This window comes from Corvus moneduloides, chromosome W, assembly GCF_009650955.1.
Source record: "Corvus moneduloides isolate bCorMon1 chromosome W, bCorMon1.pri, whole genome shotgun sequence".
In the NCBI taxonomy this organism is placed as follows: domain Eukaryota; kingdom Metazoa; phylum Chordata; class Aves; order Passeriformes; family Corvidae; genus Corvus; species Corvus moneduloides.
The window spans coordinates 3794366-3814325 of NC_045510.1; the positions used below are offsets into that span (position 1 = coordinate 3794366).

General features: G+C 47.3%; 1 protein-coding gene across 2 annotated transcripts in view; it reads left to right on the forward strand.

Moving 5' to 3' along the window:
- The window catches only part of LOC116437397 (CBP80/20-dependent translation initiation factor-like), a 484652-nt gene that overhangs the window by 327819 nt on the left and 136873 nt on the right, over positions 1 to 19960 (forward strand). The window contains exons 8-9 of one of the 2 annotated variants that reach the window (XM_032095063.1): positions 3822 to 4263; positions 6165 to 6494. In XM_032095063.1, the coding sequence (XP_031950954.1) occupies positions 3822 to 4263; positions 6165 to 6494 (772 nt within the window). The remainder of the gene's footprint in view (positions 1 to 3821; positions 4264 to 6164; positions 6495 to 19960) is intronic. The other variant, XM_032095064.1, reaches the window with a different exon arrangement.

The following is a 19960-nucleotide window of genomic DNA, read 5'->3' on the forward strand; positions in this document are numbered from 1 at the left end:
TCAATGGCGGCTCAGAGAGAGAGTGGGAGGAAAGGGACGACTCCCTCAGGGTCTCACTCAAATGGCGATTGGTCCTTGGCACCACCTATGGCAACCTGCAGGGGAGGTGGGCAGGGCTTGGTTGCGATGTCGAGCTACTGCACAGAAAGGGAACAGGGAGGGGTGGCCCTGGCCTCAGATGACATCCCACGCATCAGCTCTGGACTCCCAAATGGCAGGGAAGCAGCAAAAAGCAGGGAGGCTTGCTGTGCCAAGACCGCAATGCAACGAAAATGTCATTGTATCTTTAAGATTTCACAGCCGCGGGGTGGGGGCACTGCCCAGGCAGTCTTTCTTGCCCTTGTGGTGTAGGATTGAAGATATCACGTGAAGGGAAGTGGCAGCGAGAGCTGGCACTGGAAGAAGGTGTGGCTCTCCTGCTGGGTGAAGGAGGAAGAGGTTGGAGGCACAGTGCTGCAGCGAGCAGTCCTCCTGCAATGACTTAACCCATCAGACTCCCAAAATATCCCATGACTCACAGTATTACATCATTCCATTGTGCAACTCCCCACCCTGGGGGAGGTACTGAGCATTCCCCACCTGAACCTGAGCATATCTTTGGGTTGTGGGACTTCTGGTACCACTCTGGATCCAGAGCAGGACCAGAACTTCAACAGGACTGTGACCATTACTTCGACAAGACTGCAACCATCACTCTGACCAACAGGGTGCCAGGTTTACTCTACCAGTTTTCTCTGTATCATTGTATTCATTGTAATCTCTTTAGTAGATTGTAACTGACCTGTAATCTTTCTTGAGGTAATTGAGTGAGGTTCATTTCTCCTGCCACTTTACTTTTAAGCTAGCACAGGGGGCTATGAGCAGGGCTGATGGAACAGACCAACTGTTTTAGACCACAGTTGTCCATGTGTCTGGAGTTATTTTCCCCAGCCCTGTGCCTTCCAGCCCCTTTCCTTGGGAGGAAATGATGTAGTAAAAAACTTGCAGGAATCCCATATTTCTGAGCATATAGACTGGTAATCACTAAGACAGCTGAAGCCTTAGATTTGTTTGCATAAGCTCCTCTGACAGAGTAGACATTTGTCAGATATAAATTCTGTTGAAAGGTATCTCATTTACTTAATTAAATTTAAAAATTGGTGGAGAAATGATAGCATGAACAATACCATCCTATTTCCAGTTTGGTAACCCTGACTGTCTCCCCTTGGTTTTTAATACTTCTGCAGTTTTTCTGTGACTCTGAATGTCTCTAGTTTCCACAGTGACCAATGGCCAAATCCTTTTTTTTCTTTGTTTTTATACTTCCCTGCCATTCAGCTTGCAAAAAACCCCAAAAACAACCCAAACAAAAAACCCACGTTGAATATCTCAGAAAACTGAATGTGGTGATTTGAGACTTAAGACAAATTCCTTCTACTGCCACTACCACGAAGCCTCTTCCTCCCATGTTTGCCAATCACGAACCCTCACTCTATGGTTATGAGCCAGTTGGCCTCAAATATAGGTTTTAACTCCTGGGGATGCCAAGGAATACAGATTCCATGGGCAGATGGCTTTGGCAGGCAGGGTTGGAAACTGTTTAGCTGCTGACCATTGAAATGTCTTTGTGAATGGCAAATTCCTTCATCTGACTGAGCATTAAAGCATCCCCCGTGCTCTCAGAGTCAAGACTGAGCATTAAAGAGGCATTGGAAAGGCAGGGAGGTGCTGCCCTGCTTAGGGCTAGCCCTGCACTGTCTTGGGTGAAAGTACACCATTCCAGGACAATTTCCTTCTTAGTTGCATCCTTGATGATGGCATTCTGTCTCTGTCTTCTCTGCTCGAGACAGCCATGCTGCAGCCTATGTGGAAATATGAAATGTCTGAGGCTGCCAAAGTGGTTTTTTCCATTTGACTGGTTTTTTTGGGGGGAGTTATCATCTCAGCTACTGGTTCTAGCCAGCACACAGGGGCTTGCTTGCCCCTTCTGAGTCACTGTAGTCTCTTGAGCCAACCATTTGCAGGCAGTTCCTCCTCTCTGTGGCTGTTGAATTTCCATGTTATCTGTTTGGAGCTGTATGCATATAGCCTATCTGGAGACAATGGTCCTGGCTCCCCATGCTGCCAGAGCCAAGCATGATCCTCAGCTTCTTCATCCATGCATGTGTCCTGTCCTGGTGTAGCAATGATGAAGGACATGCATAAAGAAAGGTTTATTGGGTTTGCATGGCCAAGCTTTGGTAGCAGGGGAAGGGGGGGGGGGGTGCTACAGGGATGGCTTCTGTGAGAAGCTGCCCTAAGCTTCCTCCATGTCCATCAGAGCCAATCCCTGGTATCTCCAAAGACGTATGTGCTGCTGGTCAAGACTGGGCCAAATAGAAATGGTGGCAACACCTCTGTGATAACATATTTAAGAAGAAGAAGAAAAAAGTTATGGCTCAGTTGCAATTGTGACCAGAGAAGAGCAGGGTGAGAACATGTGAGAGGACCAACTCTGCAGACACCAAAGTCAGGGGAGAAGGAGGGGGAGGAGGTGCTCCAGGCACCAGAGCCAAGATTCCTCTGCAGCCCATGGTGAAGACCATGGTGAAGCAGCTGACCCCCTGCAGCCCATGGAGATCCATGGGGATGCAGAGATCCACCCACAGCCTGTGGAGGACACTCACACTGGAGCAGATGGATGCCTGAGAGGAGGCTGTGACCCCGTGGGAGGCCTGGGGAGAGACGACCCCATGCTGGAGCAGCCTGTCCTTGAAGGACTGCACCCTGTGGAAGAGTGACCCACATGGCAGCAGTTTGTGAAGAACTGTTTCCCATGGGATGGACTCACATTGGAGAAGTTCACGGAGAACTATCTCCAGTGGGAGAGATCCCATGTTGGAGCAGGAGAAGGACTCCTTTCTCTGAGCAGCGAGAGAAATGACATATGATGAACTGACCATAACCCCCATTCCCTGTCTCCCTACACTGCTGAGGGTGGAGGTAGAGCTGGGAAGGGGGGAGGGGGGGGGGGGGAAAGGTGTTCTTTTAAGGTCTTATTTTACTTCTCATTATCCTGCTCTGATTTTGTTGGTAATAAATTCAATTAATATTTTTAATTTGAGCTTGTTTTGCCCATTACGGTATTTGCTGAGTGATGTCTCCCAGTCCTTATCTCAACTCATGAACCCTTTGTTTTATTTTCTCTCCCCTGTCCAGTTGTGGAGGGGAGTGATAGAGAGGCTTTGGTAGGTGGCTGGCATCCAGCCAGGGTCAACCCACTACAAAAAGCCAAACAAAACCATTTAGTGTGGGCACCTTGTTTACTTGGCAATTTACTTTTTAGCTTATTTTTTTCCACTTAGAAATTCCTGATACACTTTAAATTGTTCACTGCAAACCCATGCAGCAGTATGCCATGTTAGTACAGCAGAGATGGCAGTCAAGAGGAGCAAACAATGCTGTAGGCCAGGTGTATCAGGAGGTCCTTAGGTCTTCAGAAAAAAATATCTCCTGATATTTCTTGCCTGCCTGACTTCCCTTTGCTCAGCTGGGACTAACCAGATATTCCCTGGTTCAGTATGGAAGCAACACAGAAAACACAGAAAGCTGGGAGAGATTTTCCTGGTAACCAAAGTAATATATCTAACTGTTCATGAAAACTTTCAGCTGAAATATCCCTCTTTCTGAAAGAGATTTAGATGTGCGAGATTGTTAGATGTCAAGAAATTGAGTCCCCTCTTGTAGTAGGGAGACCCACAGAGCCCACCCACCAAGGGCCAGTCTGTTTGGTGGGACAGATGTGTTGACCAAAAAGGACCATGCAGAAAAGGTTGAACTAATGACCTTCTTTGACTTTCTAGGCGACAGCAGAGACTTCCTGGTGGGAACAAGTCTCAGCAGCATGCAGATCATCAGCAAGGTGGCACCAAACACAACAGGGACCACCAGAAACTCTACCAAGGAGGCCAGGCCCCTCACTCCTCAGGCAGGACAGGCCACCATGGCTACAGTCAGAACCGGAGATGGCACCACAACCAGAAACACTTGCCCAATGACAAAGAAACACACAGAAACACCAAAGAGACTGAGAACTTGAAAATCGAGGACACCTCCATCTGTGCAGTTCACATTCCCTTGGAGATGCACCGAGGCCTGGAGGCTATGGAGAAGCAGTCTCAGCAGTACATCCAAGAGTCAGAGACCAAGCAGAAAGACAGCATTCATGAACGCATTGGGGAAAGACCCAAGATCAGTTTGCTTCAGTCTTCCAAAGACAGGCTGCGAAGGAGACTAAAAGAAAAGGTATTATTTCTTAGGGAAATGTTGAATTTCCCTTTTTACAAGAGTCTGGCTGTTGGCCATTTTCCATACAAAGGGTGGGGTGGGCTCAAGAAACCTTTCCATCAATGCATCTTAATCTCCCAGTGTCAACACTTCTCTCAAAGTGTCTTCATGCTTCTTCAGGAGGCCTTTTATTGACACAATTAAGTCTTGGAGCTTGACTTCTTGGTTGAGGTTGCTACCAGCTTGAGTTCTTCAAAGACTGGGAACTCTTTTCCTGCATACCCTTGGGGAAAGCTGGTTCACACATGAGCTATGATGTGGGTGCACCTTCCAACTGACTCCCTTCCAGTCTGCAGAGCTCATCGACTTTGCAAAGAGGTCTAAAAAAGGCAATTTGTCTCTCTACAATTACAGAGCTAAATCCCAAGCTTTGACTTTTGAGTGCTGAATAGCTGTAGTCAGCTACTTCAATATTGATATCCATTTATCTCAGCAATTAATTGAAATGACCTTATCTTTCCCACTTCCTTCCAACAACCTAACAATAGCTAAACTATTGCATGCAAGTGACAGAGGAGAAATACTTTTTTGAAACAATATTCAGCATCAGATTTCTGAAGAATTTGGAGATGATATTTCCATTTTCCCCCTGTGAAACTCAGATTCTTTCTCTTGAGATTCTTTTGTCAGACTAGAAAATGAATCTGTAAGGGTATCTCCAATGAGATTTCCAAAATAAGTAGCAAAAATAACCTGAACATATACAACTCCATGGGAGTGCATGTTGGAAATGTATACCTTTGAATGCATGAGCATTTACTATTTATGTATGTGGCATGAGGGGGAGGAAGAGATTTTGTTAGTTATTTTTATGTTTTTTAAAGCAATAGGAGTATAGTAGAGACTTTCAGATGATTAATGCTCTCCCTGTGAATTTATAGTCTTATAAGAAACACATCACATAAGTACCCAATCTTAGGGGGTGGGTGGGTATTGTCAACACAACTGGCCTCCTGAAGGGAGTTTTGGACAATTCCAACTGCTGTTTGGCATTGGGGTTGTCCAAAAAATTGTTGCAGTTTTGTATTATATAGCATGTTTTAAGAGTTTTTCAAATGCTGGGATCATGTGACATCTTTAATCTCAATTTAAATCATTAAATATATCACAGAATCACAGAATATGTTGACTTGGAAGGTCCCACACAGATCATTGAGTCCAACTCCTGGCCCTGCACAGGACACCCCAAGAGTCGCACCATGTGCCTGAGAGTAGTGTCCAAATGCTTCTTGAACTCTGTCAGGCTTGATGCTGTGACCATTCCCTGGGGAGCCTGTTCCAGTGCCCAACCACCCTCTGGGTGAAGAACCTTTTTCTAATATCCAGCCTAAACCTCCCCTGACACAACTTCAGGCCATTCCCTCGGGTCCTGTCACTGCTCACCACACAGAAGAGGTCAGTGTCTGCCCCTCCTCTTCCCCTCATGAGTATATTAAAAAGTAGACATTTTCATAGGATTCTTATCTGAGCATTTTGCAAACATTGGTGCACTTTCAAAATAGAGACAAAAAAAAAAAATCCATTATCACCATGTGGCAGACACACACAGAAACCAGTCCAAGATGCCAAAGAAAGTCAGGGGTAGTCAGACTTTGACATCCTGGCTCAGGACCCTTGAGGAAATCTTCTTCCTGAGCTGAGGGGGAAGACTTTGGGATTGAGTGCTGTGGGAAATGGACAAAGAGCATTTCTGGGACAGGATTCATTCACTTGTGGTTTTCAATGCTGAGATTATACCATTGTGTTGCTAAAAGATGTTTTGTTTTTTCTGTCATGTCTATGTTTCTCCAATCCCCTTCCCCCTTTTCTGTTTGTGGAAGGACAAGGGCTGATATGTCTGTTTTTTCCTTGTGTAACAGATGCCTTGTCTTTCCCTTTCCACGGACCAGGACAAAGTCATGGTGGAAACCACCAATCCTGAAAAGAATAAAATGGACAAATTAATTGAAATTCTCAATAGCATGAGGAACAACAGCAGTGACGTTGACTCCAAGCTCACCACATTCATGGAGGAGGCCCAGAACTCTACCAACTCTGAGGAAATGCTGGGGGAGATAGTCAAGACCATCTACCAGAAAGCAGTGACAGACCGCAGCTTTGCTTCCACAGCAGCCAAGCTCTGTGACAAAATGGCCCTCTTCATGGTGGAAGGAACCAAATTCCGGAGTCTACTCCTCAACATGTTGCAGGTAATGAGATAAAATTAGTTGGTTAGATAACTGCAGCATCACCCTGCCTGGTCTTAGCATGCATTTGGACGGGAGCTGAGTTGCTATCAAATTCCTTTTGAACTCAGTTGATGAGAGGAGAACAGAAGTGTACCTGCAATTTTGTCTGTGCACATCTTTAATGGTTACCATAGATAACATGGCACTGAGTGCATTGTCAAGTTGCTCTTCATTCCCATTTCATGAGCTGTACATGTAATTACAGTATCTCACTCCAGGGCCTATCTGTGAAACTAGTGGGCTGCTTGTGGCAGCATCCCCATGTCATGAAGAGAACTCAGAGGGTCTTACAGTGGAGGGTCTATTTCAGCACCAGAGATACCAAGTTAAGTCATGTTCCCTGAGTAGGCTATTGGTTTCATCGCTTGGTTGAAGGGCTTGGTCCTGGTTTCTGATTGCAACACAGACTGAAATAATTTGTGTATTTGCTAATTATTTTGGGTGACTTGTTTATTGGTGTATGCAGCATTGGTTGACTGCTTACTCCAAAATCATCACTGACAATAAAACTGGGGGGGGGGGGAGAAAAAAGTAGTGGCTCTGTTCCGGTTTGGCCAAATTTAGAAATATATCCTCTGAGAGAAGGCACAACCACCCCTCCCCCACCAGGTTTGGGAAAAATAAATTTTCCTCAAAGGAAAGTGAAGGAGATAAAACTATTTATTTAACAAACACACGGGAAAGGAAAGTAATGCTAAATAATAAAATCTTTCGCTGTGGGGGAAAAACCTGGGAAAATGTTAGAATCCTCCCTTTGGTCTCCTCGGAGCTGGGGCTTGGCCCAGGGCCAGGCCCTCTGTGCCCGGTGGAAAGTCCTCCCGATGTGTTCTGATGTTAAAGCAATCAAGCAGTCCAGTAGAAAAGGGAGAAAATCCGAAATTCCAGGGAAGGAAAAATGCAACTCTCAGTCTCTCTCCAGAGAAAAAAGCAGCTGAAAAACTGGCCAAAAAAAAACCTGTCCTGGGGCAGCCAGTCGGGTGCTTCCTCCCTCCCCTGCTGCAGCTGGGAAACAAATTGCTATCTGTGTGTGACCTTGAACAAGCTGCGAACTGCTTGAAAAAGTTTTGCTCAGTTTTTTTTTCCTTCCCCCTCTCAGGCTCAGTTTAGAGGCATAGAAAGGCACAGAAATTAATTTCTGGGCATAGGCAGCGATATGGGATACACATCATAAGGTCACCCCAAGACAGGCTCTGATAACTGGTCCATGAGCTTAACAGTTGAACTTGATTATCTTGGAGGTCTTTTCCAGCCTAGGTGATTCTATGACAATGGTGGATGATGGGGAAACAGGACTGTCCTCAGCTGCCCACAATCTGCTGGGGGAAGCATGCTTTACTGTAGTGCCACAGTTTGCTTTCTGGGGAGGGTGTCACATGGGCCTCCATCTTTCTGCCTCTATGAAGACAGGACATGTAGAGTTGAAACCATGAATTCCTATCCTTAATTTAATATGTGTTTCCATTTGACTATTCCCTCATGCACCCATGCCATCTGTGGGGCATATTAAGCTCTCATTTCATTTGTCTGTGATATCCCTTGGTTGCTGTGCCTGGCTGCCTGTACCTTAAGTTGGCTTTTGGGCAACACAGCAAGCAGGAAAGAAGAAGCAAAATAAAATAATGAAAATCAATATTTAGCATAACCAAACATAATTCTGGAAAGTCACTGATTGGTTTTGCTTCTCTTGCTGCTCTGGGTGCGTATCAAACTCAGCATCTCTTCCTCTGCTTGCTCCTTCTCCACTGTCCCCTGCAAAGCCTTTGGGCAGCACACATATTTGCCCATTGCCTGTACCTGAACTGGATTTTTTCCTGATTGATTTATTTCCAAAGCAATTGTACAGCAGGAGGAGAAAAATTGTGGTCCTCATTAGTTTCAGATTTAACAGCAAGGGGCTGGAGGGAGTTCTAAACCTTCCATGCATCTCTCTCTTCCCATGCCAAGTAACTCTTATGTCTTCTCCCATTTGTCTGAGTGATGCTAAGAAATCCAAAATAAATTCCAGGAGCAATGGCCAGGGAGAAGCAGGGTGTTATCCAAAAATTGAGGACAGTGGGTTATGAAGGACTCTTCAAACTTACTTTCTTCTCTTGCCCCAGCATTTCCACCCCTACCACCAGACCCAATAGACTGACTTATACTGCAGCATTGTGTGCAATAATAAATGGTTTCATATTCAGCTCTTCATAGCATGAATGTAGGATAAATAATATATCTCATATCTACAGAGAGTCTCAAAGTGCTTATCAGGAACATGTAGCTGGACACGGCATGATGACAGCATGATGTCCTGTCCTGGTTCCGGCCAGGACAGGGTTAATTTTTGCGGTAGACAGGAGGAGCATGTCTAGAACCCTGAGGTTATTCTATACCACCTCATGTCATACACATGGAGTGAACAGGGATGGGTCCCTTCCAGTTGGGCCGGTGTCAGAGTGAATGGTCAGGGTAGCGCTGGGTTCAACATGGTGAGCACTTGTGGGTGAATCGTTCACCTGTCTTGTACACTCTGTTATTAATGTTGTTACCATTTGTTTCTTACTTCATTGCTGTTTGTAATATATTGTTCTTAACTCGTGATCTTTACCTTTTGTGCCTCCAATCCTCCTCTCCAGCCTGCCATATGGGGAGAGAGAGGAGGGAGTGAGTGAGTGGCGCTGGTTTGGAGTGTTTCAGTGGGAACACTAAATTGGGCAATACCATTCCTAAACCATGACAGCCTTATTTAGTGGCTAATATGGGGCTCGAAGGGTTGAGATGACAACAGATTTGCCCAGAGTGGGTTGGAACCAAATTGGATCTAAGCATTTGTTGTATTAGGTACAGAACCGATGGTCACAATGTTGCTTGGTCTGTTCACATGGTTGTGGTACCTAACACTGTGTATACTCCTGTATATGCAACATGTGGCTCCTCATTATGATCTTTTTCTGAGCAGGAAGAGTGATCAGAATTGCTTTGTTGCTGTACTGTGTGATATTAGCTTATGACATGATAACATCAAGGGCAATGAGGGTCATTTGGGATATGTATTCAGTGTTGCTCTCCTGCCCTTCCCTGCACTACCTCTGGGAAATTCATTAATAATTGTACCCAGTCTGTAGGGAGAACAAGGGAAGATGATTTTCCCCAGCTTTTCACCCCCTTTTCCTCCTTCAGGCCTGTTACAACAGCTTTTGAGAATTTTGAATTCTCTTTGGATGTTAAGGAAAGCATGTTCTTGTTGCTCAGTCTGCCAGGTCTCCTCAGTACAGTCAACACCATGTTTAGAGTTACAAAAGAAATTTCTAGGAAGGTCATTCAAAGATCTGTGCCAAGGGTGGACAGTCATGAGTGGCATGGAATGTGGGAGAATATGGGCCAGTTTTTGGAAAAATTCTCTGCTCCAATGGTTTGGAAGTCCACCCCTGAACAACTACAGGACCCTGATAAAGTGACAGAATATTTGCAAGGAAAGTGCTGTGGCAGTTCCAGAGAGGCACAAAGTTATTGCAATGTGTTTGGCCCAGGCTACTCTTTACTGGACGAGGTTTGACACTAGACAGCACCCTCAGGGGAAGGAGGAGGAGGAGGAAAGCAGACCAACAGGCACAATGGCCACTCAAACTGCAGCTGAACCAAAGGAACAACCCATGCCGGTAGCAGTTGCCCTTATACAGAAGAAGAAATCTGTTGTAACCGCTTAACTGCCTAGCAGGCTGCAGCTCCCTGTGAGCACAGTGGGAGTTACCTAGGGCCGTGCAACTAGTCACATCCCGGAGTCCATTTCGGACAGCCCCGCGATCTGGCTCCGGCAGCCAGCAGCGTTACAACACAGTGGTGATAAAGGAGGTAGAGAAGGGTCTCCCATGAGGGTGGTAAGATGGCTTTATTCACATCTTGTCCTGGCGCCCTCAGAGGCAGAGAGAGAGACCTCGTGGTCTGGGTGCAGGGTGGTTTTGTCAGGGGCCCAGGGGCAGTCCTTGGGTGGGGTTGGGGTACAGGAGCCAATAGGGAGAAACCGAGGGAGTGGCCAAGGCTAGGGCAGGGAACAGGGGGAACATGGCATCACAGAATCAGGGGGTTAACAGGCTACCACAGAAATCCAAGACCAAATCAGTTTTCTTAGTGAGAGGTGAAGAGGAAGTAGGTCCACGATTGGAAATTAGAGGGTAGTGAAGCCAAGCAGCTGGGATCCCTGTCCCAGTATGTGGGCATTGACAAGGGGATTGGGAAGAGAACAGAAACTCTCAGCCTCTGAAGGTGATTCCTGTCAAGCATGAGGGAAAGTTATCCTTTCAAGGATGATCTACCATTGTACCCAGGCAAGTGGAACAACATGCAGAAAGGTATCCAGCACCTGACAGAATTAGCTGTGCTGGAGGTACTTTATGAGGATTCAAATAACGACCAGTCCTCTTGTTGCCAGAATGATTTTTGCTTTTATATATTCTCTAAATTCTTTACACATATATTCTGGCTCTACTGTTGTGTAGTTATATAGTTCCTAGCTAGCCCCAGTACTTTCCCCTTCCTTGATAGGCAGAAAGACAAAACACATTCCAGACTCCAAGCAGGAGACCCAAGGCCCCTATCCTATCTTGGTTCTTCCTGGGAACCAAGGTTAAAACCAACTCTTCAATACACATTTTCATAAACAAAGTTTAGTTTCTGTCTGAGGGGAGAGGATTTAAAAAGGGGTTGAACCGGGAGGAATTACCTCACCACTTATGTCTCTAATTGTGGATTTTTGTCAGTTATGCTAATTTGCTAAACTTACAAAACTGTATTCACCCTGTGCAGGAATGGGCATTTAGGCATTTTCCATATCTGCCCCTGGAGGCCTCCAATAAAGACCAGCCTTTATATTACCTCCTATACTAATATTATCTCGAAAGTGTGTTGTTTCATTTCTAGGTTCTTTAAGGCATCACTCTATAGATCCAGATGAAGTCCAGTGTACACAATCCATGTGGCAGAAGTTTGCATGTAGCACGTCATTGCCATAAGCCAATTCATTGGCATTTATGTCAATGAAAGGAGAACAAACAGTGCTTCAGGTGACTACCCAACCCCAGCTATAGGAAGGACATCCTATCAACCTGTGCCGCAGCTGTAGAAAGACTGTCCAAGGACCACCAGCAATTTAAAGAGGACCTCAAGCAATTGAAAGAGGAAATGTCCCATGCCCTGCCACTACGGACCAGAATCTCAGCTATTAGGAAAAAGTGCCTCCCTGCTCAAGGGAGACGGTCCGCACCATGAGGTACCCTGCAGTTTTACCTGCATGACCATGGAGAAGACATGAAGTGGGATGGAAAACCCACCTCTACCCGAGCAGAACAGGGACGTGATTGAAAGGGAAAACAAACACTGCAGGAAACCCCTCAAGGATAAATGCTGCTCCAGTTTCCTGTGGGCAAGTCCTCAGACAGAACAGAAGGGCTGATGTTACTTCTGATCCCCTTGAAGGGACCTCCAGTTCATATTTACAAGAAGTGAGCAATGAGTACCATGATGTTTCGGTTTTGAAAGACAGGTGTCTGCTAAGGAAGGCAGAAGATCCCCTTGAAGTGGCAGATATAACCCCTTTTCCCTCCAAGTTATTATATTTTGAAATCAAGGGCCTTTAGGCAAAGATGTGGGAAATAGGAATAACAGTTCTTTACTATATATATATATATATGTATATAACCAGTCAAACAAAACAACAACTATGGCAGTAACAGCAAACACAAACCCAGTCCCAGCCTTCTTGGCTGTCAGGCTATTTCCCCTCGGGTGCAGTTCCGCTCGCAGCCGGCAGGGGCGCTGGCGGCTCCCGGTGAGCAGGGCAGGTGCGATGGTTCCCCCGCGGCTGCAGGGGGCGCTCCGGAGCGAGCTCGGGAAGCACGTGGCACCAGTGCCCTGGGATCCCGGGAAGGGATGGAACAAAGGCTTTACAAACCCCTGGGCAGCCGATCCCGGACTCTCAGGAACAGCAGGCTGGAATGGCAGGCTGGAACGGCAGGCTAGAGCGACAGGCTAGAGCGGCAGGCTGGAGCTGCAGGGACGAACACAGATCCCGGGTGGCAGACGAGATGTATCCAGATGGGAAAACCCCACGGAGGCCCAGGCAGGCAGGGCGAGCAGGGCTACAGCGTAGCGAAAACTCGAAGCAGCAGCGGAGCGGGGCAGCCACAGCCCGGTCTCCAGCAGGGCAGGGAAAGTGGCTTTTGGGGTCCCGGCGTTGTTTCCAGCAGGAAGAAAGAACGGCCAAAAGAAAGCAGCAGCGGCTCCTTTCTCTGCAGCTTCTCTCTCCGGAAGCTCAGAGCGAACTGACTCCACACCCAGGTGTAGACAAAGGAGTAGCCAGGCCCGCCCCACTCCCCTTTTTGTCTTTCTTAAGTACAGCTATTTGTCCCCTAGCAACATGCATATGGGAGAAAATTCCTTTAACAGGAAAAAAAACCTAAGACTAAACTAAAAACCCCAACACATAACCAGGACTAGTGGGGCCCTGCCTCTGGCCAGATGGAGGAAAGGGACAATCGGATCTATTGGACTGTGTGTATCTGATGGCCTGGCACATCAGAGCCACAAGAGTATAAGGCTTTAGTTGACACCAGCACACAATGTACCCTGATGCCATCAAGATATGTAGGGGCAGAATCTATCTCTATTTCTGAGGTGACAGGGGGATCCCAATGACTGACTATACTGGAAGTTGAAGAGAGCCTGACTGGGAATGAGTGGCAAAAACATCCCATTGTGACTGTCCCAGAGGCCCTGTTCATCCTTGGCATGATGAATATCCTCTCAGGAGAGGATATTTCAAGGACCCAAAAGGGCATCATTGGGCTTTTGATATAGCTGATGTGGAGACAAAGGAAATTAGACAGCTGAATACCTTTCCTGGCCTCTCAGAGGACCCTTCTGCTGTGGGACTGCTGAGTCTCGAAGAACAGGTACTGATCACTACCACAACAGTGCACCATCGGCAATATCACACTAACTGGGACTCCATGATGGCCATCTGTCTTGGTTTGAAAGACAGGTGTCTGCCATGGGAGGCGGGAAACTCCCTTGGAATGGAGAATATGACCCCCTTCCCTCCGAATTATTAGAACTTTGAAATTAAGGGGTGTTCAGGCAAAGATATGGGAAAAGGAATAGCAGTTCTTTACTAGTATGTATATGGATAACAAGGCAAACAAACAACAACAATGGCAGCAACAACAAACAAAAACAGAAACCCAACAACAGCCTTCTCTCAGATGCAGGCACTTTCCCCTTTGGTGTAGTTACAGTCACAGCTGGCAGGGGCGCTGGCAGGCTCCCCATTCTCCCGCGGCTGCAGGGGGCGCTGTGGCACGAGTTCAGCCATCTCTCTTACGTGGTAATGGTGGACGCGCTGGCGGAAGGGATGGAAAAGGGACTTCCTTTACAAACCCCCAGGTGATACGCGGAAAAGACTCCACTACTGGAATAAGTAGTGAAGTAGGTATGTTTATTCCAGCACTGAGACGCATGCGGGATAGTTCCTCCAAAGCCATGTGTGCCAACAGCTGCATTCAGCTTGGTATATATCGGGTTACGAGTTCCATATTCATTAAGTTTCCCTATACGCCTATACATATTCATTACCTAGCCCCACCTAGCCTCGCCTTGTATTACAATGAGCCCAAAAGTCATTTGCATCCACGTTGCGCTTGCGCAGTGTTGTCTGGTGGTCATGGGCAGGGGTCTCCAGGATGAAGTGAAGGATCTTCCTCCTGAACTTTTCACCTTGCTTCCCTGTACATGCTCTTTATGTCTCTGGTCCAAGTCCAAACTTCAAGGCTGGTTTAAATTAGTTTTAGGTTCGAAAACAGAATCTTTGGTCAAGATTCCTTCCCTTTATCAATAGTCTCATAGCTTCTCATTCTGCTTTAGTAGGCACAATAAGTGTTGAGAAAGCTGTATGCATTGTTTTTAACAAACAACTTCTTAGCAAATCATTTAACCTCTGCTTCCCCCTCTTCCCCTGATTCACAGGGGCAGCTGATCCCAGTGCCCCTCTGGATGGTGAAAGGAGCTGTAGCAGGAACCTCGGAAGCAGCAAGCTGGAACGGCAGGGACGAGCAAAATCCTGGAGTGGTAGATGAGATGTATCAGAAACTCCACATCTGTAGCTGAAACCACGAGATGTCCCGGCAGGCAGGGGGTGCGGGGCTGCAGTGTAGCAAATCCCAGAGCAGTAGCAAAGAAATGGTGGGGGCTGGGCAGAGGCAGCCCGGCTCCCGAACACAGTCTGGAGAGGCTTCCTTGGAGGGGAAAAGGGCTCAGGGCCCCGGGGTTTCCCCTGAAGCACCCAAGCAGATGGTGAAAGGGTCCTTTTTTAGTGAGGTAGGGTGTTAATAAGGTTCCAGTGCAACGGCCGCTTCCACAAGCAGAGCTTCACTCACGGTAGAAGAAGGCAGCAGGAGACAGAACCCAGCACTGGTGGCAAAATCTCCCCACAGCGACCGCAGCCTGTTTCCCCTCTAAATGCTGAGAGAGCAAGAGAGCTAGGAGCAGAGCCCAGTCCCCTTTTCCCCAGCCCAAATCTCGTGGTATCTCTGCCCCTCCAAGAGAAACCCCTCAGCTAAGAGAGTAGTCAGCTGCACCCTTCCCCTGAGCTGTGGCAACTTCTTTTGTCTCTCTTAAGTACCCCATCATTATTGTCTCTTAGCAACATATGGGAGAAAATTCCCTGAGAGAAAGAAACAAAAGGAAAAATCCTAAACCCTAAAACCATCGATATAAATGATCTGTGAACTGGAGAGCCAGGGAGTGGTCAGCAAGACTCCCTTACCCTTTCATGGTCCTATATGGCCTGTGCATAAGTCCAATGGAGAGTGGAGACTGACAGTGGACTATTGCAGTCTGAACGAAGTCAGACCACCACTGAGCGCTGTCATGCCAGGCATGCTGGAACTTCAGTAGAAACTGGAGTCCTGTTGGGGTCCCTCCCCTGCCATGTAGCCCTGGGAGAGGGGCCCTGAGGGGACAGACACGGGGTTTCCCTGCCCCTGCTCAGCCTCGTTCCCATTGGTTGGTTTGTGTTCCCTGCGCGGGCAGAAGGACCCTTGGTCTGGTGACTGTAGCAGTTCCTCGGCAGAGCTCCGGCCATGCGGCTGGAGAAATAAACATCTCTGAAACGGCTATCAAGAATGTGTCTGTCCATATATATTTCCTTTCCACGGGACTCCTGGTTTGATATATGCGTGTTGCAGGATCCCCACTGCAACATAATGGTGGATAATTGCTGGCAGAACGATCCCCAATCCCTAAGCGACTGATTTGTGTGAGTAAACCCTGGAAACTTTGGATTCCTCTTCTTGGTTTTGTTTTGCTGTTCCATATCTAAACTATGGAGGAACCGTGGGAAGACTCTTGGCTCTCAGAGCCGCATATGGACATTTATCTTAAACTTAAAATGATTCTTGAACAACGATTTGTGAATTTTAGCTTGATTCAAGCTCAAAAAGAACTGAAACACTTCCTGGCATGGTTGTTTAAGAACTTTTTCTATGTTTCTTGGGATTTAATTCTTACCAAGGGCTTTTGGAAAACCGTTTGGACACAGTTAATATTGGAGTCAAAATATATGCCGATGGAAGAATATTTTCGTGAATATTATTTAATTACCGAGACTGTTGAGCAATGTCAGCTATGTCCTGGCGAAGGGAAGCCTGCCTCAGGGACCATGCGGCCCAGGCCACGTGCACCGAGCGCTCTGCGAGCAGCAGCGAGGCAGTTCCCGCGTGCGGGCGGAGCCACGGGAGCCGCAGTGTTGGCAGCAGAGCGAGGTGCAGCGGGAGCGGCGGGACCCGGCGGTGCCCACCCGGCCCCGCACAGCGCGTGGTGGAGCGAGCCCCGTGAACGCCCGACCAAGAGGGGCGGCGCGCGGGTGGCGGCTGGCGGTGGTGGCGGTAGAACGGAGCCGCGCCCAGCCGAGACGCGCACTGGAGCAGGGCGCGGGGGGGTCGTCGCTCGGGGGCCCGGCCGAGACGTGGGTGCAGCACCTGGCAGCGGCAGCGAAGCTGCGACCAGAGGAGGCGACGCACGGAGAACTGAGCAGCGCGGCCCGGCCTGGCCCGCCCAGCCCCGAACGCGACCCCAGGAAGAGCGCGCAGGCACGAGCAGCCCTGACAATTCCAACATGGGAGCGACCGAAGGAGAGAGCAAAGACGCAGCGAGACAGAAAACAGCAGCCACTCGGAAAAAGGAAAAGATCATAGTAACTAAGATCTTAGGGATAGTAAAATGGTATAATGTTAAGCAAAATTATGGTTTTATAACAAGGTGTGACAACCAGCAAGACATATTCGTGCATAGAACTGCTATTAAAAAGAATAACCCTGAAAAATGCATCCCAAGCTTGGGAGATGGAGAGGTAGTGGAATTCAAAATTATACGAGGTAGAAAAGGGTTACAAGCATCGCAGGTCACTGGGCCTGATGGTGTTCCTGTAAAAGGCAGTATATATGCTAAAAATCGTAGTCATGTTAGACAATATCTCCATTATAAGCCCCCCCTACAGTCTCCCTTTCCTAATCCCACCTTTCCCTTTTACCCTATGTCCTATTACCCCCAGTGTATTCCTAATCCGTTTTTTCATCCATGGTTTCCCTCACAAAACCATGCTTTTGCCAATTGTTTCCCCAAAAATCCCTTTCCAATGCCGAGTGGGGGATGAAAAGGGGGAGGGAAGAAGTTAAACCCTCTCCTGCCTCAGTTTCCCCACAAAGCATGCTCAGAGAGTCCTGTCTCCCTTCTGTCAGCCCTAAGATGTTCCACAGAATATGATTGGACATTTAAAGACTCAGGAGGGTGGCTTGTTTTGTTTTGAAACTGTTCTTGTTATGTTTATCCAGTTGTTTTCATTCTCCTTTTATTAAAATAAAACGGGTGAGGTGTTGGGGTCCCTCCCCTGCCATGTAGCCCTGGGAGAGGGGCCCTGAGGGGACAGACACGGGGTTTCCCTAGCCCCTGCTCAGCCTCGTTCCCATTGGTTGGTTTGTGTTCCCTGCGCAGGCAGAAGGACCCTTGGTCCGGTGACTGTAGCAGTTCCTCGGCAGAGCTCCGGCCATGCGGCTGGAGAAATAAACATCTCTGAAACAGCTATCAAGAATCTGTCTGTCCATATATATTTCCTTTCCACGGGACTCCTGGTTTGATATATGCGTGTTGCAGGATCCCCACTGCAACAGAGTCCAAGGCAGAAGTGGTGGCACCAACATTGCTAATGTGTTTTTCTCCATTCCTTTAGCAGCAAAGTGCAGGCCACAGTGTGCTTTCACCTGGAGGGGCGTCCAATACACCTGGAACCAACTGCCCCAGGGGTGGAAACACAGCCCCACGATTTGCCATGAACTGATGCAGACTGCCCTGGAAAAGGGTGAGGCTCCAGAACACTTGCAATACATTGATGACATCATTGTGTGGAGCAACACAGCAGAGGAAATATTTGAGAAAGGAGAGAAAATCACCCAGATCCTCCTGAAGTCCAGTTTTGCCATAAAGCAAAGTAAGGTCAAGGGACTTGCCCAGGAAATTCAGTTTTTAGAAGTAAAATGGCAAAATGGACACTGTCAGATTCCAATGGATGTGTTCAACAAAATAGCAGTTATGTCCCCACCAACCAGCAAGAAGGAAACACAGGGTTTCCTAGGTGCTGTGAATTTTTGGAGGATGCATATTCCAGATTACACTCAAATTGTAAACCCTCTATCGTGTGCCCCAGAAGAAGAATTATTTCAAGTGGGGTCCTGAACAACATCTATCTTTTGAACAAATTGTCAGGAAAATTAATCCACAAACACCAGAGGTTTATGTCCAAAAAGGAGACAGAGGAGTCCTGTTACTTTATTCTAATAAAGGGAGAGGCCATGGGGCATTTCCCCTGTGGTCTCTCAAATTTTTGGAGGGTTCAGCCTCCTATTTATCCTAATTTTAGGCCGCATTTCCCTCTCTCTTTCCCCATTGGCTGAGGTACTTGAGAGGTACAGACTTCCTGGAATGCCTAATACCTAAGGTTCCCTTCTAATGTATAACCCCCCCTTATTTTTAGTTCTTATTGAATTTTATGATTTTCCCATTGTTTCTTTCATCTCTCAATATCCAATTTAATTTATCAGCAGACCTACAGTTTGTTTGTAGAGACAAATCTCTTTCCATTCATCAATCAGTGGAACCCTTCTCATTGTTTCTTTTATCTCTCAGTGCTAATTTCATCAACCAGCAGGCCCAGAGCTTGTTTGTAAAGACAAGTCTCTCCTTTCAAAATTAAAAAGGAGGTTGTTCGTTCAGTAACCCTGGGCCAGTCAGGACAGGACAAGATATGAAAAATGTGCTCTTCATAGCAGCTGGGGAGAATGGTCCTTCCTGGAGTCTCTGGCAAAAAGTACTCAGGGAGACTCGAGGATGACCCCTGAGGTTCTGGAGTGAGGGATACAAAGGATCCGAGGCCCATAACACCCCAACTAAAAAGGAGATGCTGGCAGCTTATGGAGGGGTCCAAGGTACTTCACAAGTGATTGGCACTGAAGCACTGCTCCTCCTGGCATTCTGACTGCCAGTGCTGGGCTGGATGTTCAAAGGGAAAGTCCCTTCTGCACATCACACCACTGATGTCACATGGAGTTAGTGGGTCACGCTGATCACACAGGGAGCTCAAATAGGAAACCCAAATTGCCCAGGGATCTTGGAAGTCATCACAAACTTGCTCAAAGGAGAAAATTATGGACTATTGTCGGAGGAGAAGGAGGAGAAGGTATCACGTGCTGAGGAAGCCCCATCATATAATCATCTACCAGAAAATGAAAAGTGATACGCTCTCTTTACTGATGGTTCCTGCAGTATTATAGGACTACATCAAAAATGGAAAGCTGCCATATGGAGTCCTATGTGGCAAGTCACAGAAGCTATTGAAGGACATGATGGATCAAGTCATGTTGCAGATCTGAAAGCTGTCCAGCAGCCTTTAGGTAGAGCTGAATGAGAGAAATGGCCAGCGCTCTACCTGTACACTGACTTGTGGATGGTGGCAAACGCTCTATAGGGGTGACTGGACTGATGGAAAAAGACCAATTGGCAGTGCAGAGGTAAACCCATCTGAGCTGCTGAATTGTGGCAAGACATCACTGCCTGGGTAGAGAAGTTGACTGCGAAAGTACATGTCAATGTACATGTACCCAACAGTCGGGCTACTGAAGAACATCACAACAATGGACAGGGGGATCAGGCTGCCAAGATTAAAGTGTCCCAGGTGGATCTGGACTGGCAACACAAGGGTGAATTATTTCTGGCTTGGTGGGACCATGATGCCTCACGTCATCGGGGAAGAAATGCAATGTGATCGAGGGGTGGACTTAACCCTGGATGCTATCTCCCAGGTTATCCATAAGTGTGAAACGTACTGCAATCAAGCAGGCCAAGCAGGT